The sequence below is a fragment of the Lygodium microphyllum genome, chromosome 3, assembly GCF_053477565.2.
Source record: "Lygodium microphyllum isolate KBCC chromosome 3, Lygodium_microphyllum_v1.1.10, whole genome shotgun sequence".
In the NCBI taxonomy this organism is placed as follows: domain Eukaryota; kingdom Viridiplantae; phylum Streptophyta; class Polypodiopsida; order Schizaeales; family Lygodiaceae; genus Lygodium; species Lygodium microphyllum.
The window spans coordinates 192,637,824-192,663,438 of record NC_141137.1 but is presented as its reverse complement, the minus strand read 5'-3'; the positions used below and the strand labels follow the sequence as shown (position 1 = coordinate 192,663,438).

The window sequence follows — 25,615 nt, the reverse complement described above, 5'->3', positions numbered from 1 at the left end:
TCAAATTATAATTATTGCCTATGGGGCTCTTTCATTACATCCTCTCTCTCTCTCTCTCTTATGGAATCAAATATCATTTTTTTAAATAATTAATTTTAGAACAAGCTTTAAATTAATATTGTGAAATCATCTAGTTTACCTTTTTATGATCTAATTTTGTACTTTGAACCAAGTGTATATTTACAAAAATACTCTTGACATGAATTGATGTGGCTTAATGGAATGAAAGATCATCACTTTGCGTGGCTAGCCATGATTATGTCCTCCATTGGTACACACTCTATGTCAAGCAATGAACGCAACCCTATCTCTTTGAAATTACACACAATGGACCTTGTAGGTAGAGACATATATAGTGTCCGGCCACCCAAGTTTGAACAATGGGTAGAGGCCATGTGTGGACCGATGGCGAGAGGTAAAGCCCATAGCTCACATGGACCAAAATCAACCATCAACTCTGGCCGAGGGATGCTAGCATGACCAGCACCAAAAAGAGGACAGGAGACCTATGAGATGGCCAGTGTAGACTCCTCGCCCACACCTTGCCAAACAAGAAGAAAACGTGCAAGGCTTTAACATGGTTTTGAGCCCAAGGTCCACGCCTAAGTAAGCAACTAGATGCCTCCCATTCACTAAAGCCAAATCCCAATTTAACAAATATAAAGGTAGTGTGACACATGCAATACCCGCCCGCCCCTTTTTCAATTGAGGGCAGGTATTGTGTGTGACACAACACCTACCACTTAAGTAAGGGCACTAAATTCAAATGAAATTTGAGCGCAAAAATACACAACACCTGCTCGGGGCTGAATGTTTACAAAATTGGTTGCCGAAATAGGCACGACAATACTTGCGGAAATAATCGTGGAAATATTTGCAAAAATACGCACAAAAAAACTATTTTTCTTTCACCTCCCTCCTCATTTGTGCTCTCTCTCTTTTTTCAACGTACTCTCTCTCTTCTAGCACAGAAGTACTACACGAAAAACATCTAATCCTCTTGTAGTGTTGGGGTAAACTAGGATGAACACATAAACTAAGGTTAATTAGGAGGTCAATTTTCAATTTATAAATTGTACTTGTAAAAGTGTTGAACAACACATGCAAGATGGTGTTGTGGTTAGCACATTGTGGCTTGAAAGGTGAGATTGTGGGTTTAATACTTGGGATAGCCGGATGAGAATCCCTATGGAATATTTTTTCCCATCTAAAAAATTCAACAACCCAAATTGATTAATGATCTTTGGCAATTGTTTACTCATGAGAGGGGAAGTGTCAACTAGTGATGAGGACAAGCAACTTAGTTATAAACATTGCCAGCCCGTCAAAATGTTTTAGAGAATAAGGGTTTGATCTGAGGGTTGTCCTTAAAGGTAAGGGTTGCAAAAAAAGCTTTTTTCAACACTTTTGAGGTATGATTCAAAAATCTGACAAATGATTCATTAGTTGCACTAGGCTACCAACCTCAATGAGTGCGCCTATAGCCAATCGTACTCCAACTTTCCATGCAATCATAGTCATCACGAGTGACAATTGACCTTACCTAGAGGCTAGAGGTTAGAGCTACCCACACTATCATTTTGATTTTTGCAATAAATAACCTCTTTGATAACCCTCCCATCTAAGAGGGGTAAATGTCATGTCTAATGACCCTTGTTTCTTTTGATGGAACCCCTAATGGGTTAAATCACAAGAAACAAGGGCAATTGAAGACTTGCCCCACATGGGAGCATGTGACAATTGCAATAATAGATTCTCAAACTATTTTTTGGCCTAGCGCACAAGCACCCCATTTCTCAAACCATAATTGTAAGGGCAAACCATATAAAAAACCCTTATTATTTATAAACTTTGGATGGATGGTTGGTTTTATGACTAAATTGCCTAAAATATAGCCCTTAAATGTAAAGATGCATGTGAATTCTAGTCAAACTTTGAGAATTTTAGCCATAAGTTTTATGATAAATTCTCTTTTTGTCAAGCATTGTCAATGGATGAGTCTTGGGTCTCAACAAATGAGTCACAAATCAGTCAATTGCACTAGGCTGCTAGCCTCAATGAGCATGCACGCCTCTAGCCAATTGTCCACTTTGCCATGCAAACACAATCCTCACAACTTACCTTACCTAAGGTCTATGGGCTAGAGTGTTAGATATGCTCAATGCCCCATCCTTATGTATTCGACCATTAGTGTTCCATGGTGCTCAAAGTTGCAACGCCCCCAAATGAGGAGAAGCCATGTGTGAGCTCGGACACTAACGGATCCTAACCTAGACTTAGACGAGGTCCATTTTGGGACTATTGATGGTTAGAGATGACATTGGTGGATCTATCTCACAAGGTAGATTGGGCAGGATTTGGCTGGTAGCAACCCAAGATACCCAACATCGAGTTTTGGGGGAGGCGCGGAATGGTGGAGCCCAATTAGGGGTCTCAGGAGTGAGAGCAAAACTAGTATTCCTATAAGCCCTTCACCGAGAGTCTATCTAGATCACCATCTAAGCTCCACAATGGAATATTTGGAGAATATTATCTGTCGGAGTAGGATTTTCCTATAGATTTGCCGACTGCCACTCTACGTGCCTACTTAAGGGTGGCACCACCAACCCACTATTGTATTCTCAGTGAGTGAGAGCGAAACCAATATTCTCGTAAGCCGTTCATCGAGAGTTTGTCTAGATTGTCATCTAAGCTCAACTGTGGGAGCACACGGGTGGACGGCGCCATCAGTTGTAACCAAAAGCTACAATAAAAATTCTGAGTTCTCTTTTATCTCTGTCTTTCTCTCTTTTTTTCTCTCTTGTTTGCTGCACTCTATTTTCTTACATGGTATCAGAGCTAAGAGGCTCTAAGGATCAAGGAGTTGTTTTAAGAGGAAAATGCTTCATCAACAAAAGAGGAGATGGCTTCATCATCAAGTTCTCCAAATGCGCGCGCTGTAACAACGCAAATGCTACGCATTTGTCCACCGGCCATCACAAAAGGCAAGCTAGATGGAACTAATTACACCCTCTAAAAATTCCATATCACTACAATCCTGGACTCATATGAGCTCCTAGATGTGACTCTAGGGATTGATGTTGAACCATAGCCCACCCTTGACCCAGCCAACCCAAGCAGCATGCTTCCTCTAGATGCAAATTTAATCTGAGCATGGAAACGCAAAAATGTAGATGCTTTGTGTGCTCTATTCACAAGCACTACGGATAGCGTTTTGACCCTGATTCAGCATACCACCAAGGCCCTTGAAGCTTGGAACATACTAAAAGGTTAGTATGAAATGCAAATTCAGACATAATCTCAAAACTTGGAGAATCAACTAGCTATGGAGAAGTTCAACAAAGGAGAGACTCCGGAGGCATTTATCACTTGCATCAAGAATCTTCGTGACCTAATGGCTAGTGTGTGCTGGGATAAAGAAGTCAAGCAAGGATCTTGCTCGAAAGTGTCTACTTGTCTGTCCACCAAAGTTTGATGGTTTGGTCACCACTCTTAACACTCAAGTGAGACCTTCACCTTTGACGTTTGAAGATTTTTGTGCACTACTACAGGAGAAGGAGCTAAGGCTTAAAGCAAGAGAAGGAGGTGGCACCATGGATGCTACACTCTCTACAACAGCCAAAGGCAAAGGCAACTCCAACTCAAAGGGAAACTCAAGCAAGAATGGGGAGCCCAAGAAGAAGGGTGGCAAAGCCAAGTTCAAGGGTGAGTGCTTCTGTTATAAGAAGAAGGGACACACTATTGCAAAGTGTCGCACCAAAAAGGAGGATGAGAAGAACGGGAATCTATAGTTAAGCAGACTACCAACACAGCAAAGGCAGAGCTTGATTTGTTTGTGGTGATTGAGGAAGTGTGCTCCTCAATGGAGGAAGTATCACAAAACAACTCTTGGGTACTAGATAGCAGTTCCTCATGTCACATGATTGGTGAGAAAAGTTTATATACTTCCGTGTGAGGTTCCGTGCAACCTCTTGAGGAACCCATTAGTGACAATTGGCAACAATGCAAGATGTTTTGTTGAGGGCAAAGGTACGATCTCTTTTGTTATTGCAAATGGTGAAACTAGAAAGATTTCAGATGTGTTGTATGTTCCCAAGATCAAAAGGAACCTTCTATCAATAGCTACTATCACTGACGAAGGCCATGTGGTAAAGTTCACTAAAACAAGAGTAGAGATACTCAATGAAGGTGGGAAACTTATTGGGCAGGGGGTAAGAAGGAATAACCTATATGAGCTTAGTGCTCTTATAGCATCAATAGGTGTGGGCACAACCAAACTTTGGCATGAATGGTTTGGAGACATTGGCATAAGGTACTTAAAGAGATGCATAAGCATGGGATGGTTGCTCATCTGCCTACAGTTGCAGAGATGAAGGAACCATGTGAAGCTTGCATGTTGGGCAAGCAATAAAGAAAGGCATTCCCACCAGATAGTACAAATAGAGCAAAGGTTCCTCTAGAGCTGGTGCATGCTGACCTGTGCGGAAAAATGCCTACACAAGCCTTGGGGGGATCTTCCTACTTTATGCTACTCGTCGACAATTTTAGTAGGAAGAGGTGGGTCTACTTCCTTCATGATTAGGTTCAAGCATTTGTTAAGTTCAAAGAATGGCTATAGCTTGTTGAAAATGAAACAGGAAATAGGTTAAAGAAGTTTAGAACAGATGGTGGAGGCTAGTTCATTTCAAATGAATTTGATGACTTTTGCAAGGGCAAAGGTATCAAGCGATAGCTCACAACAGCCCATACCCCTCAACGGAATGGTGTTGCTGAACACTGCAATCGGAATATCATGGAGATGGCTTGATGCATGCTAAAGGGAAAGGGTTTGCCAAATTAGTTTTAGGCATAAGCTGTCAATACCGCCGTCTACATCCTAAATCATAGTTATACCAAGGAACTCAAAGGGTAGACATCTCATGAGCCCTAGAGTGCTAAGAAGCCTTTTGTTTCTCATTTTAGAACATTTGGGTGTGAATGCTATGTGCATGTTCTAGATGTAGACAGAAACAAGCTACAACCAAAGAGCAATAAGTGTATCTTCTTATGCTATAGTGATGAGCGAAAGGCTTATCAACTATACAACCCAACAACAAAGAATATTGTAGCAAGCCGCAATGAGGTGTTTAAAGAACAACCACATGTAGAAGAGGATGCAAATGGATCTTCTTCTCTATCACCAAATGAAGATGTAACCTACTATGAACTAGGCTCAAGCAGCATTACTCTCAAGGAGGATAAAGCCCCATCATCAGATGAGGAGTCTGAGAGTCACCAACCTGCTATCACTCAACGAGAAAAGCCATTGCCACGTTGGGTGAAGCAGTTATATGATAAGCGTAATCCTTTACCTATCTCTCATGAGCAAAATGTAGATGGACCAAGGTGCTCATGAAGGATAGAGGAGCAAAGAAGGGACTCTGCAAACATAGTCAACATGGCCTTGATGGCTGAGATTATGGCAGAAACCAAGGAGCCAGCTAGCTTAGAGGAGGCACTTGCTGGCCCATCCTGGAAGGCTACCATGCAAGCTGAGTATAACAACATAATGAAGAATGACACTTGGGAGCTTGTGGATTGTCTAGCACAAAGAAAGGTAATTGGTACCAACTGGGTTTGGAAGGTCAAACACAAAGCATATGGGACCTTCGAGAAATTCAAGGCAAGGTTGGCTGCACTTGGATATTTTCAGGTAGAAGGTCTTGATTTTCAAGACTCATTTGCTCCAACTGCAAGAATGACCACTATTCCCATAGTTATAGCCATGGCTGCTCACAAAAAGTGGCCTATCTATCAAATGGATGTCAAAGCAGTGTTTTTGAATGGTGACCTCAAGGAGAAGGTATATGTGTCTCAGCCACCAGGGTTTGAGGTGCCCCATTCAATGAACAAGGTATGCAAGCTAAAGAAGGCATTATATGGGTTGAAACAAGCCCCCAAAGCATGGTACCAGTGAATAAACAAGTTTTTCCTTACTTTAAAATTCAAAAGATGTGCATCACATGCTAACTTGTATGTGTACAAAGCACATGGAAGAACTGTGATGATAATTCTCTATGTGGATGATCTTATAATCACAGGGAATGACAAAGACCTCATTCAGCAAACAAGAAAAGCATTAAGTACTGAGTTTGAAATGACAAACTTAGGCTTATTGCACTACTATTTAGGGATTGAAGACTGCCAAAAGTTAGGTGAGATTTTTGTTTTTCAACAAAAATATGCAAAGGAGATCTTGAAAGCATTTGGCATGCCTAAATGCAAGGAGATAGGTACACCTATGGAGGTTGACACAAAGTTATCTGCAGAAGATACTTCACCACTTGCAGATATTGGGAGCTACAAAAAGCTCGTTGGCAGCTTAATTTATTTGTGCAACACTAGAAATGACATAGCTTTCTCTGTTGGTGTGTTGAGTAGACTTTCTAACAAACCCCATGGAAATCATTGGAATGCATGAATGCAGATACTAAGATATCTGAAGGGTACTCTAAGTTTTGGCATAACCTATGGTGCAGATACTTCTTTGATTGGGCATTGCGACTTAGATTGGGTTGGAGATGTGGATTTTGGAAAGTCAGTTTTGGGATATTGTTTCTCTTTAGGTTCAAGAGTGTTCTCTTGGATCAGTAAGAAGTAACCAGTTGTGGCACTGTCCTCCATGGAAGTTGAGTAGAAAGCAGCATGCTTTGCATCATGTGAAGCAATTTGGCTAAGAAGAATCATATGGCACATGGGAGTGGAGCAAGAAGATGCTACAGTGCTACGATGTGACAACCAAAGTTGCATGGCCATTGGAAAAGGATCTAGAGTTTCATGCAAGAACCAAGCACATAGAGATACAATATCATTATGTGCACGAGCTGATCGAGGATGGGGTCATGGAGCTAGGCTACTATCCAACACAGGAGAATGGAGCAAACATCTTCACCAAAGCGTTGGGCAAAGATCTACTTCAATCTCATCTTCAGAGACTTGGCATTGGGCCAAGGAGGTAGTTCACCTACCGGTGGACATTGAGGGGGGGTGTTAGATATGCTCAATGCCCCACCCTTATGTATTTGACCATTAGTGTTCCATGGTGCTCAAAGTTGTAAGGCCCCCAAATGAGGAGAAGCCATGTGTGAACTCGGACACTAACAAATCCTAACCTAGCGTTAGATGAGGTCCATTCTGGGATTGTTAATGGTTAGAGGTGACCTTAGTGGATCTATCTCACAAGGTAGATTGGGCCGGATTTGGCTGGTAGCAACTCAAGATACCCAACATTGAGTTGTGGGGGAGGCGCCAAATGGTGGATCCCAATTGCGGAAATATTCCCAAAATATTCCCTGTTCGAGTAGGGTTTTCCTATAGATTTGCCGACTGCCACCCTACACTCCTAGTTAAGGGTGGCGCCCCCAGTCCACTATCGTATTCTCAGTGAGCGAGAGCAAAACTAGTATTCCCATAAGCCCTTCATCAAGAGTCTGTCTCGATTGCCAACTAAGCTCCACAATGGAAGCGCACGGGTGGACGGTGCCATCAGTTGTAACTAGAATCTCCAATAAAAATTCGAAGTTCTTTTTTATCTCTATCTTCCTCTCTCTTTTCCTCTCTTGTCCGCTGCATTATGTTTTCTTACATAGAGTTGTCTACTCTACCATTTCAACTCATGTGATAGCAACCACCCTTGCTTTCATTTGGTGATCAACTCCCCTTGGAAGAAACTAGTTGCCACCCTCCACAAATTAGATGTTATCAAGTGTAAGCCTTGTTGCCCTTCACTCAATCACAACACTCTATTGTTGGCAAGAATGAGAACTATTGACACACTTTCTAAACATGAAGAGAAAAACAAGATTTTTGCAAGTAATCTACCACTTGGCTCATTTCATCCCACCCTTAGCTTGTGCACATGTCTCTCATCCATTGCCTCTAATTGGCAAATCAATAATGGAATAGATCATTAAGGTCTCTTGGGATAGTCTCCTATGACATTAAAACATTCTTACCTTCTACTACTTCTCTACCTACCCCCCCCCCTCTCTCTCTAGTGACATAAATATTGTTCCTAGAAATTGCTATGATACAGCACCAAACCTTGTTCTACACCAAGGAGTTTGAATTAGTGGTTAAAGCATTTGGGTGGGTTTTTAAAGTCCCAAGTTCAAACCCTTGGATGGTACTTCAAAAAACAAAAGGATCAAACATCTTCATGGGCTCATTTGGCTCTAAAGAGAACTTGATTTGTTATCATGGTAATGCTATAGAGCGAGGTTTGGCAAAAAATTGGATTGGGGTCTATTGGCAGCTCATGAGGCATAGATGGAGTGATGGAGCTAGATGAGACAATTGTCATGGGACATATAGAAGTGATGGTGGTAGAGTAGATGTGATACATGCATGATAGCAATGTAGATGGCTTGGAGACAACAATATTAGGAAGGGATCTACAATAAGCTTGGCTAGTACACATAAATATAGGTGGGTACTACAATAGATAGGTCCTTGAAAAACAAAACTAACCTCATTATGGGCCTTCATTTAGGCACCTTTACATAAAGTTTTTTTGTCTTTATAGGGCTGCCTTATAAATTTGAGGAATTCCTAATACCAAGCAAGATTTTCTAATAGAGTACATAGCAATGAGAGCCAATGAAAGAAAGCAATCTTTTTCAACATAGGATTCCCAACTATGTGTAGTCGATGCTCCTCATTGCTGACAAGAGTGTAGAGAGAAGAGACAACAAAGACACAATATACACTCCCCAAATTAATGTTCATATTGAGTAGGTGTGCATATATATAGGTGAAATATAGGTTGAGTGGAGAGTGGGATATTAGCATTTTCAAACACCCCCACTGAGATAAAGGTCTCTAGCTACTTTGAGTGAAAAAACCCAAGGTCCTACACATATGTACAAAAGTGTTCACATCAAGCTTGAGTAAAGTAGTGAGGTATGTGCAAGGTATACAAAATTGATCATATGAACATTAGGTGTGTAAAGTTTGAAATGTTATGAGTAGAACAAGAGGAAACTAGATGTGATAAGTATAGACAAGCTAGATTATGGGTAATTTCTAAAGGAAATTTGGAGAAGTTGCAACATCATGCTCTACTTGTTGCAAGCTAGCAAAAGTGTCCTCACAAAGGCCCTTTGTCAAAATACGCTACAACATATTGGCCCTTTATTGGGGGTAAAACCGAGGGAGTTGCGTGCATTTTTCATTTTAAAAAAATACTTCGCAGTCTCAAAAAATGCCCCGGTAAAACCCTCAGTCTCATAACCCCGATATATCCCCCGGTATTTTCCCCAATATTGCCCCTGAAAACCCCCCCGATAAAACCCTCAATATTTGCCCCTAAATTTATCGAGGCAAATACTAGGGGTTTTTTCGGGTCACATATCAGGGGTTATATAGGGGCAAATACTGGGGTTAATGTAGGAAAACTAATCGGGGGTTTTACATTTAAAAAAAATTGGGCAAAGTTTGATGGGTTATAAGACCCATCAAACTCTACCCAAGTATTGGCCATACAAATGCCATGAAATAACAGCACACATCTGAATTTTGTTCCTATATATATGAATCAAATAACATATTTAAAAACAATTTAAACCAATATAAAAAGTGAAGATTGTATTCAATATTTGAAATGTTTGCATTACAAAAGCCATATATAGCAAACCGTATGTGTGTTACAAAACCAGAGCTAACACCAAATGGCACCTAGATACTACTCAAAGTTGGAAACTTTGTCCTTTTGGAGAGGTGAAGGACATCAAGTTTTCGAAAAGCTCTCCTTGTTTTGCAGCACCATCCTCAAATACGGGTATCCTTTAGATGAAGCAGTATCCTTTTCTTACTGCGTTGGTTTGCGGTTAAACTTGGTTATCTGCACAAAAAACACACACACAGACATGCACAACTCTTAGAATCCTATTTAATTAATCACAATACATAAATTTATGTGTGTGCGTAGGATACTTACAAAATCTTGCTTCGTAGCCGCCTTGCCGCCGCTTCCCAAGTGGTTGGTTTGGGCATGTGTTTGTTATGCATGTGCCTGCACTTGTTGCTCAAAGAGGTTAGGGTTACCCTCACTCTTGTTTGCAATCATGGTCCATGTTTCATCATCTAGCGGATTGGGTTTTGGATACCCATCTTTATACCTGTCTCACGCTTCGAAGCAATGATGCGACAGGAGGGCACCCACATATTGGAGCAACTAATTGCTATTGATTGAATTCAGCCTCCTTGGACAGTTGAGGAAACTCTTCTTTGACACATTGTACAAAGAAGTCCCTTCTATCTTGGTCCACGTGTTTCTAGATGGTGAGAAGGTCATACCAAAATACATTCATAGAACATGAATGTACAAAACCCATAACCGCCTCACCATCATCGTTTAATACGATGGAGCCATTGCCAGCTGTCAAATATAAATGGCCTTGTGGTGTTTTGTCACTGTAGTTGTAGTGACGACAAGGTGCCATCTACACATAAAGAAATTTATAAATATATATGTGTTTTTGGGTTTATGCACACATACACACAAATATGTGTGTATGTTGGTTATATGTGCGTGTGTATATACACTTATGTATGTGTGTGTTTTGTATATACTAAATTGTGCACACAAACACTTATGGCTTGCACTAGAATGTGCATATATTTATGTGCATACAAATGTAAGCCATCGCTGTTTGTGTGGGCAACAATTATTATGTTTTTGTGTGTGTATGTTTGAGTGGAAAATTAATGTGTGTGTATGTGTGGGCAACCAATTTGGGTATATGTGTGTGTGCATACACACTATTTTGTGTGTATGCACACTCACATACACCCAAATTGGGTGTATGTGTGTGCATACACACTAAATTAGTGTGTATGCACACACACATACGCCCAATTGGGTGTATGTGTGTGCATACACACAAACTAGTGTGTATGCACACACACATACACCCAAATTAGGTGTATGTGTATGCATACACACTAATTAGTGTATATGTGTGTGTACATACACACTCACATACACCCAATTGGGTGTATGTGTTTGCATACACACAAACTAGTGTGTATGCACACACACATACACCCAAATTGGGTGTATGTGTGTGCATACACACTAATTAGTGTGTATGCACACACACATACACCCAAATTTGGTGTATGCGTGTGTATACACCCTATTGGGGTGTATGTGTGTGCATACGCACTTGCATACACACTAAATTAGTGTGTATGCACACACACATATACCCAATCGGGTGTATGTGTGTGCATACACACTAATTAGTGTGTATGCACACTCACATACACCCAATTGGGTTTATGTGTATGCATACACACAAAATAGTGTGTATGCACACACACATACACCCAAATTGGGTGTATGTGTGTGTATACACCCAATTGGGGTGTATGTATGTGCATACACACAAACTAGTGTGTATACACACACACATACACCCAAATTGGGTGTATGTGTGTGCATACACACTAATTAGTGTGTATGCACACACACATACACCCAAATTGGGTGTATGTGTGTGCATACACACTTACATACACCCAATCGGGTTGTATGCGTGTGCATACACACTCACATACACCCAATTGGGTGTATGCGTGTATATACACCTAATTGAGATGTATGTGTGTGCATAGACACTCACATACACCCAATTGGGGTGTATGTGTTTGCATACACACTAATGAGTGTGTATGCACACACACATACACCCATTCTGGGTGTATGTGTGTGCATACATACAAACTAGTGTGTATGCACACACACATACACTCAAATTGGGTGTATGTTTGAGCATACACACTCACATACACCCAATTTGGGTGTATGTGTGTGCATACACACAAACTAGTGTGTATGCACACACACATACACCCAAATTGGGTGTATGTGTGTGCATACACACTAATTAGTTTGTATCAACACACACATACACCAAAAGTGGGTGTATGTGTGTGCATACACACAAATTAGCGTGTATGCACACACATACACCCAAATTGGGTGTATGTGAGTGTATATCCACTCACATACACCCAATTTGGGTGTGCATACACACTAATTTGTGTGTACACACACACAAGTTAGTGTGTATGCACACACATACACCCAAATTGGGGTATATGTGAGTGTGCATACACACAAACTAGTGTGTATGCACACTCATATACATACAAATTGGGTGTATGTGGGTGTGCATACACACAAATTAGTGTGTATGCACACATATACACCCTAATTGGGTGTATGTGAGTATGCATACACACAAATTAGTGTGTATGCACACTCACATACACCCAAATTTGGGTGTATGTGTGTGCATACACACTAATTTGTGTGTGTGTGTGGATTTGTGTGTGTGTGTGTGTGTGAGAGAGAGAGAGAGAGAGAGAGAGAAAGAACGGTGAGAGAATTGCGTACTTGGAAGAATCGTTGGAGAGGTGAGAGTTTTGGAGGAGGTGGAGGAGAGGCTGGAGGAGGTGGAGTAGAGGAGAGGAGAGGTCAGAGGTCAAAGGAGGTGGAGGAGAGAAGAGGTGAGAGGTTTAGAGGCTACTGCAGTGTAGATCTTGCTTGCCTCCTCCTCTTTGACTTTGCGCACCTATAAAACAAAAGAGGGGGAAATTCTTTAGGGGTTTTATTTAAAAGTACGTCCCCGATAATGCCCCTGGTAAAACCCTCGGCATTGCCTCATGGCATTTTTGAGGGTTTTTTCGGGGGTTTTACTGGGGCAATACTGGGGGTTGTGTCCGAATTTCTATTAGTACAGATCGGTGCATATAGTGGTTGCCATAGAGCTACGACAATTTGCTACTATAAGCATACATAGTGCTACACAACTCGCGTCCCATTATTCTCCCATGGCTTGCATCCCATATTCCCTTGGTTCCACGTGCTCGACGACATCCCACAATCCCCACTATTGTGCATGGTCTCGATGATGTCCCTTGGTCTAGCTTGACAATGTCCCACCTTCTTGACGATGTCCCACAATCCCGACTATTGTACACCATCTCCACGATGCCCCTACACGGTCCCAAGGTCTAGGCATATTGTTCGACAATATCAATGTCCGATGGTCTCGACGATGCCCCTACACAGACTTGAAGTCGACTTGTCGCGTCCAATAAAATTAAATGGGACCCATATGGGAGTTACCTCCGCGTGGTGGGTCCTAGACTTTGATTAAAAGCTCCCAGTGTGTGCGATATACATGTCTTTCAAGAACATGATTTGTTGTGTGAGTGAGGTGATTTGTGTGAGAGAGGTGATTAAAATTGGGTATTTCATCATGTAATTCGAGAGTAATATGTTTTTGTGTGTGTAGGTTGGTAGATAGTGCTTGAGGCAACAGAAATATGGATATCGGTAGTACTACCAGTGGTTGGATGCTTTGTCCATGCAATCGATGCAAACGAACAGTTTCACACACACGACGAGTTGTAAAGGAGCATGTTGAAGATTGGGGAAGATGGAATAAGAATGTACTAGATGAGCAAATGTGGGCTCATGCCTCTAATAGACCAGTTGATTTCTTGTTGGTAAATCCATCACTTCATAAACGGTCACACTTGAATAAGCCAACACATTCAAAAAAAGAGCAAAGACAATCTCAAGTGCAAGCGGATGAGCTCATGGAAGAGCACATACAAGAACCTTTAAAAGATACTGATATGGAAGAAATGATAGATTCATTTTTTGGTCTTTTAGATGGTAAAGATGCTGCCACCAAAGAATTTGAAAATGACCCTAGTATTAAGCACTTAAATTACTTACACACACGCCTGTGTGTGAAGGCTCAAGAGCCTCAATTGCTCGTACTTGCTTGACCCTTTTAAACTTACAGTCAACATACGAATGAAGTGATGCAAGTGTAACAACATTATTTAAATTTATGAAGACCACAATCTTACCGACACAAAATGAGATGCCAGAATCCAGAGATATAGCAAAAAAGATTTTGGCAGATGTGGGGATGGATTACACTAATATACATGCATGTCAAAATGATTGCATATTATTCCGAGGTGAGTATGCAAATTTGGATGTATGCCCAAAGTGTTAGGAAAGTCAATATCAAGAAGATCTCTCATGTATGACTATACCAGCAAAGGTTCTTAGGCACTTTCCCATCATTCCATGAATATCCCACATGTTTAAATGTCCTAGTATTGCAAATTTAATGGCATGGCATGGCACGTCAAGGTTCTCAAATGGAATGATACGTACACTAGCTCACTCATTTGCATGGCAACATATTGATCTAAAGTGGCCCCAATTGAAGAAAGAGCCACGACACCTTTGTTTGGGATTGGCTATGGATGGAGTCAACCCATATTGTTTGCGGTCTACCACTTGGAGTACTTGGCCAGTGGTGTTGGTAAATTACAATATACCTCCTTGGCTATGTATTAAGAAAGGATACCCTCTACTTGCATTGCTCATTCGTGGCAAATACAAGGTAAAAAATATGGATGTTTAATTGGCTCCAATGGTGGATGAGTTAAAACAACTATGGAAAGGCATTCCAATACAAGACTTATCGCGCCATAGTAGATATCGCCATTTCAATTTGAAAGCAATATTGATGTGGACCATGCATGATTTCATAGGCTATGGAGAGTGCAGTGGACTTGCAACCAATGGGTATCATGCTTGTCCAATTTGTGGACCTAGAATCAATGCACAATATTCACAATCACTCAAGAAAATGGTTTATCAAGGTCACACGATGTTTCTTCCCCCTGATCATCCGCTACAAGCGGGATTTCTTGGAAGACCACCAAAAACATGGGATGTTTCTTTTCAATACGATTTGTGGCAAGCAAGTCCTAGTGCATTGGGTATGAAACAATTATCTATATTTCACTCCTTGCCATATTGGAGAAAACTTCTCATGAATCATCTTTTAGATCTTATGCATATATTCAAAAATGTGGGGCAAACGCTATGGGAACATTTTTCAGGAGATTGAGACAATAAAAAAGCTTGTGAAGATTTACATAAAGCTGGGGTTCTAGCTATGCAATCATATTGGCCATTAATAGGAGAAGGCAATGTAGTCACATTGCCAAATATGCCTTGGGTGCTGAGTCAACCTAAACAAAAAAGGGTAAAGCATGTCATAGGTAACTCTCATACACCAACTAATTACATGCACTGCTTAAAAGGAGCTTTTACAAAGGATAAGAAACTCAATGGATTGAAAACACATGATTGGCATAAATTCTTACAATACATTCTACCTGTTCTAATAAATGGGTGCTCAACTTCACATATTTGTATGATCATTTACAAAGTCTCTTGTTTGGTGAGATGGATCTCTCAAAAGGAGATTAAAACAACCAGTATAGAAGAGAATAGAATCAATGTTGTAGAAGTAGCTTGTATGCTTGAGAAACATTTTTCAACAAGTATACTTACAATACAAGTACATCTTCTAGTTCATGTCGTGGATGAGGTTGCAAAAGCAGGGGTGGTACATAGTAGATGGATGTTCTTCCTTGAGAGATTCATGAAAACTTTGAAGAGTTTTGTGTGTCAACAAGCTCGACCTAAAGGAAGAATGGTAGAGGGATGGCTACTGCAGGAGTCAATTGTGTATATCTCTTAATTCCTTAGAAGAAGGGATATCACTACAACATATAGCATGAATATCGGCGCGAGGATACCAGCGCTCCTCGCGCCAGTAAATACATTAAATTTCTTAAAAAAACAAGAATGTCGAGCGTCGGTAAATCCGCCGTTACCGTTCAACGTCGATAATTTCAGCGTAAAACGCCGATAATACCCGTACTAACGACATTCACTTAAAACTTTGAAAACTAGCTTTTGACGCTGGTAATACCAGCATAAACTAGTACGCTGGTAATACCAGCATAAACTAGTACGCTGGTAATACGGGTGGTAATTTTTGCTGGTAATACTAGCGCAAATAAATGCTGGTATTACCGGCACAAATTTATGCTAAAAGTATTGGTGTTAAATAAGATTGGTATTACCAGCGCGAGCAAGATTACCATATTTTTCTGCTCGTGCGGGTATTACCAGCGCAAGCAGGGTTACCATAATTTTCTTGCTTGCGTCGGTAATATCGGCATGAGCAGGTTTTGAAAAAAAGAAAAAAACAAAATTGTTAGTTTGTTGGTCCATTTTCAAGACATCTACAAATAGTAGTCCAAGACTAGTTTGTGCATTTATATTGTCCATCCATTTAACATGTTTTAGAGCATGGTTGCAACGTGAACACCAAATTCATAGCATACATTTCAATTGATTGGAACATGGTTCGCATACTTTGAAAGGTAAAGAACAATACAAAACATTGTGAAGGTGATTTCAACATAGTAAAAATATTCCAATACATAATTGAAACATACTACAACCAGAAAATGAGAATACTCATGATCGAGCAACGATAGGTCCACATAGGTGACCATAAGTACAAAGTCTAGGGTTTGTGAATCCTATACAAAAAATAATCTACTCTAAGTCATCATCATCATCATCATCATCATCCTTATCCTCATCTGTGGGAAGGTAGTCTTCATCCTCATCATCCTCGTCATCACTATGGCGTGGTGTAAGATTCGAGGACTCTCCTGGATACTCGCCCATTTGAGAGGGTAGAGATGGGCCCTGCAATTAGATACAAAATGTTTAGAAAGATGCATAAGACATGTGCATGCACTCCTTAAACGTCCAACACACTCCTATCACTCTATGTTATCTTTTGGCCACAAACTTACCATGTGGGTAATTGCATCAACACTTTCATTGTAGCTATAATAAGCTTGCATCAAACAAAAAATAGTGGTGTAGATGTGCCTAAGTACAGGATCTAGGACCTACAACATGTCATAAAACAAACATCTAAAAAACAGCTAAACTATTATACCGCTTACAAACGACAAAGGATATATAGATGATTACCATTTGATGAACGTCCACCCTATTTAGTTGGGTGCCCTGTGATGCAATCTCATCGAAAAACACACTTGTGCCCATCTCCCTTGCTTTTATTATCTCAGCATTTGTCGGAAGGCGACTAATAGCTTCTTTCTACATAAGTAACACACAAGCAAACCATAAACAAGTGTAAATCTCATACTAAGACCATACATACAAATGCATTGAGACATAAAATACTTAAAAGTATGCTTTAAACCATGATCTACCTCCACTTCCAAGCCTTTGGGTACCTTGAGTGCTTAGTTGCACACGTCTTACCTCTTGTTGTTGGGCCCAATTACTCTTATTATTTTCAAACCATGAGTTTCCCTCCTCCCAAAGCACTTTCGTGCCCCAAGATGGTTTTTTGTAGGTTTTCTTGATTGCTTTGATGAGATCTCCATGTTTAGATCACACGATCTTGCCCATGCAAGAGTACAAAACTTCTTTATCCGTGACATATCTTGGTGGATTTGGAGACCTACACCACACAGTAAAAAGCGATCATACTAACTCTTGCTTGACGTACAAAGGAAATTTAAGCATAAGCAATAAAATTTAGTTGCATTTAACATACCTCTCATGCAATATATTTTGTATCACTGCTTTTTCCTCTACAAGGACTCTTTTCCAATTTTTAAAAATGTGTTTAAGCATATAAACATCTATCAGACATTTGAGGTTTGATAGATATAGATTTTCCTTGTTGTCACCTAAGATCCATCCCTCTTCATCGAGATCATAGTACATCTTTCTACACATAAATTTAATGACAGTTGGTATAAAATTATGCACACAAGTCCACTACTTTTGAAAGAAAACTAGATAAGCAAAGATACATCTTGGGCGTATCCGGTGGTGTGATGTCAAGGGTCGCCCCAAACGTTGGTGTCTCCACAGGTGTCTCTTATGAGATGGGAAGTGGACTACGTTGCGCAGGTCTCCCATACTTTGGTTTCATCTGATGCGATTGTGTTACTGCGCTACACTGCGCACTTATGGGATACCTCGGTGGTTTGCGTGACAAAGTTGGCCTTAAAGAGCTGCCACTACCTCCACAGCAACCTCCACAACCTATGTCAGGCGGTGGAGATCATGAGTGCAGGGATTGGTGCTCCTCATCGACTCGACAAGACCGTGAACCAGTAGATTGATGATCCTCGTCATTTGGACGACTTTTTCCAGTCAATTGAAGGCCGCATCATTGTATCTCCTCCAACAATTCATCATCAAAATACCTGCAAATACGAGACTCTGTGGAACTGCTTGACCTCCTACTATCACGTGAGCTGTTGTGGGAATGAGTACTCATTGTGTCTATGCACATGACGCATGTACATCAGATAGTCTTCCTGTCGTGTGTATGTGTATGTATGTACATGAATGTGTATGCGTCGTTTACAAGTAAAAACAATCAACATTGTGTCGTGTGTGTAGCAAACAAGCAACACTTACCCGAATGTGAAGATCTTTGAACAAAATCTAGTTGATAGAAATCCTCGTGGTTAGATGTGCAACGCCAAACATTGAAGAAGATTTCTTCTTCTTCTTCTTCTACTTCTCTCCACCGCTCCCTCTCTATTTCTCTTTCTCTTCCTCTTTCTCCCTGTGTGCTTCTCTTTTTCTCCCTCTCTCTGCTTCTCTCCCTCTCCTCTTTCTTGCTTTGCACTCTCTTCCTCTCTCGTCCTCGCTATGTCCTGCGCGGGAGCTCTTCCACTCTCTACCCTGTTTTCTAAATTTCAAAAAATAGGGGAAGCCTCGTCAAAAAAATTTTTTGCCCTCCTACCAATCGTTGGTAACATTGGCACCTGACACCTTAACACCAAAAATATTGGCGCATGCTACGGAAAAAAAATTCACACCAATTGAACATTCTCTGGAATATATGGTGTGCTAGTACTACCGGTGTCACACATAGCTAGTAATACTAGCTATGTGTGGTGCTGAAATTAGCGGCACATAAACGGCGCTAATATTTTCGGTGGAATTACACACACACACACACACAAGGATCAATGTTTGCTAGGTCTTAATTATATGTGCTAGTACTTTCCGCGCTATGAACGCCGGTACTTTCAATGGTATAGGCAGATCGGTGGTCAACACACACATACACACACACACACAGTGTCTCTCACACACCCACTCACACACACAGTTTCTCTCTCTCTCTCTCTCTCTCTCACACACGCGTGTGGATTGGTGGTCAACGCACACACACACACACACAGTCTCTCACACACACCCACACACACACACAATCTCTCTCTCTCTCTCTCTCTCTCTCTCTCTCTCTCTCTCTCTCACACACACACACACACACACACACACACATAGATGTAAATTCATGGAACTATTTTGCGTGTGCTGTGCTGTTGTTATCAGCATTTTGGAACCGCCATTGTTATCCGCGTGCTTAAGCCCGCTGGTGTTATCGGCGTTAAATTACCCGTTGCTATTATCGGCGTTTAACAACTGGTGTTATTGACGTTTAAGCGTTGCTAGTGTTATCGGCGTTAAGTTATGCAGCTGCTATTTGTAGCCTCCAATATTCGCTATGATTTGTTCCCACTACCCAATTGTGTATAGTGCCTTGACTCTCGCGCCTTCTCTTGAGTTAATGCCTTGACTCTAGAGCCTTCTTCAATTGTAGAGCCTCAAGTGGAGTCCCCTCTTGTACCTTTTGAAGTTGAGGATGATGCAAATGAAGAGGATGATTTTGAGGACACAACTAAGCTTGAGGGTGACATTAAGGACTTTGGGCATGCTTACAAGCTGGGCCACCCTAGCATCTCCTTGTTATGAATTCTGATGGTGATCACTAGAACATAGGTTGCTTGTCTTGTTGTGCTTGTAGCCTCGACATCAACCATGCCTCAACCTCTAGTGAATGTGAGGTACTTGATTTTGATCAAGATCAACATGTAGAACCTCTTGCTCCAACAACCTTGGAGTAGTTACAACTCCTTTAAATGTAGCTTCACTTTGAGAGTACTTTGTCAACCTTGACAAATTGTATGCACCATATCTAAGTCATTGATGTTGATGAGTCTCCTTTGAGTAGTAGAGCTTTATTATTTGTCAAGCCTTCTTTTGATACTTTTGATTTTCCACATGATCTTGACAATAAAGAAGCAAAAGTTATTTGTCACTTGTTTCAAACTGATATTCAAAGAAAGTTGATGTTAGGCCATCTAAATCATATAATGGCAAGAATGATGACCACACAATAGATTAGGGGATTTTCAAAATGACATTGTACTTCAAAAAGATTCTTAAACTTTTGCCAAGTTGTTCTTTGGTTGGTTATGGTAGTGCATTCACAAAGCTTGCACTAAGTATTTTAGATCTAGCAACAATAGATAAATTGCATTACTTCATTGAAGGCATACATTCTACTTTAGGTTGTGTTCTACAAAATTATAACCCCACATTACTCTAAGTATGTTTTTTCTCTAGTTTCCTTTCTTTTTCTTTAACATATTTAGTCTTTAGCTCAAAATTTTGTGCATCTAATTGTTGTCATTGCAAGAACCACATCTAGCATTTCCATTTATTGAAGCTAGTTTTGACTTCCCCTTGCTTTATCTTGGTGTTTTTGGTGCTACCATCATTTGTGCCATGACATTCATTATAGGAGGGTTAGGAAATAGTGTTCTATTATCTTGACATTGTTGCTACCTTACATTGATGAGCATGTCATTAAGTGCTTAATGTATTTGATCTTCTTTTGTTCTAGTAGGGCTCAAGAGATAGAAATTTGGGCATCCTTGATTTGGTATATCACAAACCTTGTATTTTATAGTATTACACTTGAAAAACATGAAGATTGCTAGGAGGGTTAGGAAATAGTGTTCTATTATCTTGACATTGTTGCTACCTTACATTGATGAGCATGTCATCAAGTGCTTAATGTATTTGATCTTCTTTTGTTCTAGTAGGGCTCAAGAGATAGAAATTTGGGCATCCTTGATTTGGTATATCACAAACCTTGTATTTTGTAGTATTACACTTGAAAAACATGAAGAGTGCTAGTGGTCTATGAAACCATACTAGGTGGTCTCTCCAAAGGTCTTTATGTAGTGGCTTGGTAAGAACTGGACTTCAACAAATAAGCCATTCACCTACTATTTCCTTAAGCTATTCTTTGAGAATCTTGCCATATAACCTCATGGCATGGGATTGCCTTGTTATTTCTTCAAAATTGTTCCATTTGTTTGTCAATTAATCTATTCTTTGAGCATCTTGCCATATAACTTCATGGTCATGGGATTGCCTTGTTATGTCTTCAAACTTGTTCCATTTGTTTGTCAACTAAGCATTGCTAGCTTCTAGTTCTTTGATTCTTTTCTTGGCTTCATCTTCTTTTGTATTGGCTTCTACTAGATATATTGGAGATAAGGGAATGTGTTTTGGAGGTGGTGAGGTTTCTCTTGGTGGAAATTAGACCTTCTTATGTTGATGTTATTAGCACTTCTTATTTTAGATTTATTTGTATTACAAGCACACCAAACGCCAGTACTACCAATGCTCAAAGAGAAAGACAAATCACCAATTTTAATAGTCATTGCTAAAGAGCTAGAACCCTCCCCATAGCCTTCAAAGGTAGTAGATGCTCCTATCAAAGGTGCTACTATCATGCTCTTCTACTAATAGATATTTTAATGTCAATCAATGGGTCCAAGGCCTAGTTTCTTCAAAGTTTCTTCTAAAAATAAAAAAAAGAAAATAGCCACCCACTTAAGTTGCTAGCTTTGGTACAAATAGCAACAAATTACATGTGCATGTAAGACTAGGTCCAACATCAATTACAATGATCTACATTATGAGTGGAGAGGATGTGAGATTCGTATACACATCATCATGATCTATTTCTAAAACAGCTTCTAGGTGTAGTCCAGTTGTATTGTGAGATATGGTATCACCAAGATTATTATGATTGACTACCATTGTGTTTTCATCCCTCGTCTCCAAGAAAACACTTTTAACTTTAGATTCACTTGATGAGGATCCATATGTGGATGTAGAATTGTAGTAGCTAATCTCCTCTTCCGTAGACAACCCTTCTTCTTTAGAGATCTCATCAACATCGTGCAAGATCCTATTTATCTCGTCAATGGACGTTAAATCATCCATGTCTTGCAATACTCTATCTATTTGAGGTGCAACATCAATAACATACATCCAGTTTGATTCATCATGCATGGGATAGTAAAACACCTTAAACATGCATATATTATATTAAGATTACAAACATAAAAGGATATAAAGGGCTATGCTATAAGGTTCTTGTACATGTACCTAATCACATTGATCCGGGAAGACAAAAGTGTCACTACGATTGGTCCACAATTGTTTACTATCCACCACTACAAATCCATTTTGCGCCACCTTCATGGAAGGTCGATGTCCCCCTTTCACCACTTTGTACCATGCCACATCTAGGATATGTACTTCAAAAGAATGATAGGATAGTCCAAGAATATCTTGGATATATCCATAGTATGTAAACTTTTCCAATCAACCACTCCCTGCACTGGTTTCTTGATCAAAAGTTGCACACACCCCGCTATCGTACGTGTTACGGTATTGATCGATGTGTTGTACATGAAAATGATGACCTCGGGACCAAATTGCCCCCAATTTATATGCCTGATTTAAAAAAGAAAAGTATAGGATGTTAATCATTTGTCACACCCAAACATGAAATAAATAACTCACATGCCAATCACAACCATAAGTGTAATCCATATCCTTGGTGCTTATGGCTTCTCCATTGCTTCTTGCTGATTGCATGGCCTCCAAAAACTAGGATTGCGAAGGAGTAGTAGGAAAACTACCATCCGTTGCTCTTGCCTCCGCATATTGGACATGCCATTTGTCCATGACGACAGTGTTTGAAATGCAATAAGATTGTATTTTCTCCCTTGTCACATCTGTCAAGCGAAAATGTAATCCCTTACCTTGATGCACTTCATCGATCAATCTTTCATCATCCTTAGTGTTCCATAGCATTGGCATCTCCCTATCAACACATCCAAGATATTCAATTATCCAAACATAGGATTCTTGCACCAACCAACCCTCTACCATGCTTCCTTCAGGTCTAGCTTTTTGATGAACAAAACCCTTTAAGACCTTCATGAAACGCTCAAGGTAGAACATCCATCGTGTGTTCACCACCCCGGCTAGCGCTACTTTATCCACAAGACGGACAAGTGTATGGACCTGTATCGTCAATATGCTTGTTGGAAAAGTACTCTCTATCATGCACACGGTTTCATTGGCAAGGATTCTCATCCTCTGAATAGATGTGAAATCGATTTCCTTACAAGATATCCACCTACACAAATAACAAAAGTTAGAACAATATATGTTAGCATATATGTACTGGACATATAAATAATACCCAATATACTTAATGCTAGCCTTACAAGCGAAGACAAGTTGTATATACATCTTTGCACTCCAATTGTACCAACTCCAACCACTACTATAGGAAGAATAAACTTATAGATTGAAAACAAAATATGAGAATTTAGTATGGACCTTGAAATGTCATGTACATAAAAAAATTGTCAAATTATATTTATATATATACACACACACCTGTAACATCTTGTGCCAATCATGAGTCTTGAAACCACTCAATTCTTTTTCTTTGACACTAGTGAATGCACCTTTCAAACTATGCATGGTCCCTGTGGGTGTGCGGAGAGTCTCAATCACCCTCTTTAAAACGCTTCTCTCTTCTTTGCTTAGAATCCACGATGCGTCTGGAAGGCTTCCGTTCTCTCGAGGCCAACATCTTTGCATTATGTTTGCTTCCTTTAGATCTGCCCTACTATTGTGGTTATCTTTTTGACCACACATATGTTGCCACACAACAACTACAACATTCTTGAAACAATGCATTGGGTCCAAGAGGTGATTGATGAGGAGGTCTTCCCAAGATGGCAAAGCATAAAAGGCATTTACTCCCTTCATCCCTTGTTGGGAAAAATCTTTGCCAAAGTCCATGCTTGTTTCCAATCACGCACTGTCATTTGGCTTGGAATTAGCTTTCGATCTTGGCCTTGCATTGGATGGTCCATAGGAAGGAACCTTGTGTGTCCCTCATAAACCATTTTTTTAAGATGAGTGCTATAACAAGCTTGCAATTATGGACCACATATAGGACATGCATGATATCCTTGAATACTAAATTTGCTTACATCCCCATACCCAGGATAATCATGCATAGTCCACATCAATATAGCTCTCAAATTGAAGACTTTGCAACGCCTTGTTTTTAAATTGTCAACCACTTCAATTCCTTTCCATAAATCTTGTAACTCATCGATCAAAGAAGCTAAATATACTGACATGTCCTTCACTTTTATTTTACCTGGTATAAGCAAACATAATATAAGATGCCCTTTTTTGATTGACATCCATGACGCAATATTGTAGTTCACAAGAACAACTGGCCAAGTGGACCATTTTGTTGAACGGAGACCGAAAGGATTCGCACCGTTTGTTCCAAGCCCCAATCTCAAATATCGAGGCTCTCTTTCAAACATGGGCCATTTTGAATCTATGTGCGTCCATTCAGGATTGTGTGATGGGACTCGCATAGTGCCATGTGTAGATTTGTTGTCTGCATGCCACGACATAAGACTCAGAATTTCATTGCACCTAAACATATGCTTGATGCGTGGAATGAGAGGAAAATGCCTCAACACCTTGCTTGGAACCTTGTTACCTTGAACATCTTCTCGATATCATGATGCACCACATTGCGGACACAACACTTAATTTACTAACTCTTTCCTAAACAATACATGGTCATTGGGACAAGCATGTATAGACTCGTAATGTAGACCAAGAGTGCCTAAAGTCTTCTTTGCTTTGCTGCATGACTCCGGCATGCAATTTCCTTCTAGAAGAATCTTATGCAAAAGTTGAAATAAAGTTGTTACACTAACATCTGACCAACCATATATGGTTTGAAGATTAAGTAGACCCAGCAAGACACGTAATTTTGACACTTTTGCCCCTTCATACAATCGTTTATTGCATCGCTCTTTTATTTTGGATTCATGTGCCTACTGTCTTTTCTTCGCCTCCTCTTGCACTCCCACATCTTCTCGAGGCAAAACATCACAAAAAAATCATTGAGCATATCTTCGATTCCTGTCTCAAAACCTTGATATTCCTCCTCAATGTCATCTATTCCCATCTCAGGTGCAATAAAAAGATTGGCAGAGGTACTTGCAACACCTCCAAAGGCTTGACACCTAGCATCCCTATGATGCACTGCCGCAGCTCCTAGATCTAGCGTCATCTCTAGTCGTGGTTCACTTGTATTCAAACCTCATACTTGTGACTCAAACTATATTGTATATTGGCCAATGTCTTCATCCCCATATCTTCTTACGTGATCTTCTATAATACGACGAGGTCGACGTGTTTGAAACTTACAATGAACGTATCCACACAAAACAATGTTGTTTGGATCCTCTTTCATGTCTATATATGCTCTTGAAACTTGTTGATCCTTGGTTGTAGCTCAAACTACAACGCACTCTCACTGTGGTACCCTAGATGTGTAGATGTGAATTGCTTTTTATAGTCATGGTGCTCTGTCGTTGGTTCTTTGATGCT

The 25,615-nt window shown here is 40.2% G+C and overlaps 1 protein-coding gene and 1 long non-coding RNA gene across 2 annotated transcripts; both read right to left on the bottom strand.

The window, feature by feature from the left end:
• Positions 1-16,491: 16,491 nt before the first annotated feature.
• LOC148039389 (uncharacterized) lies at positions 16,492-17,440 on the bottom strand. Its single transcript, XR_015690455.1, has 3 exons — positions 17,197-17,440; positions 16,952-17,080; positions 16,492-16,657 (listed from the first exon to the last, which is right to left on the bottom strand). It is a non-coding gene; the product is annotated as an uncharacterized LOC148039389 (long non-coding RNA).
• Positions 17,441-22,489: 5,049 nt separating this feature from the next.
• On the bottom strand, positions 22,490-24,402 carry LOC148039388 (uncharacterized). The gene is made up of 2 exons (XM_087675345.1): positions 24,184-24,402; positions 22,490-22,621 (listed from the first exon to the last, which is right to left on the bottom strand). The coding sequence occupies exons 1-2, from the start codon at positions 24,400-24,402 to the stop codon at positions 22,490-22,492; spliced, it is 351 nt and encodes a 116-aa protein (XP_087531471.1).
• Positions 24,403-25,615: the final 1,213 nt, after the last annotated feature.

What these genes read in the sequence shown, in the direction of transcription:
- LOC148039388 (XM_087675345.1), bottom strand. Translation starts at nt 24,402, where the DNA reads ATGTCAATCAAAAAAGGGCATCTTATATTATGTTTGCTTATACCAGGT. An exon ending in ATTATCCTGGGTATGGGGAT is followed by an intron (nt 22,622 to 24,183) that starts GTAAGCAAATTT and finishes TTTTTAAATCAG; the next exon opens with GCATATAAATTGGGGGCAAT.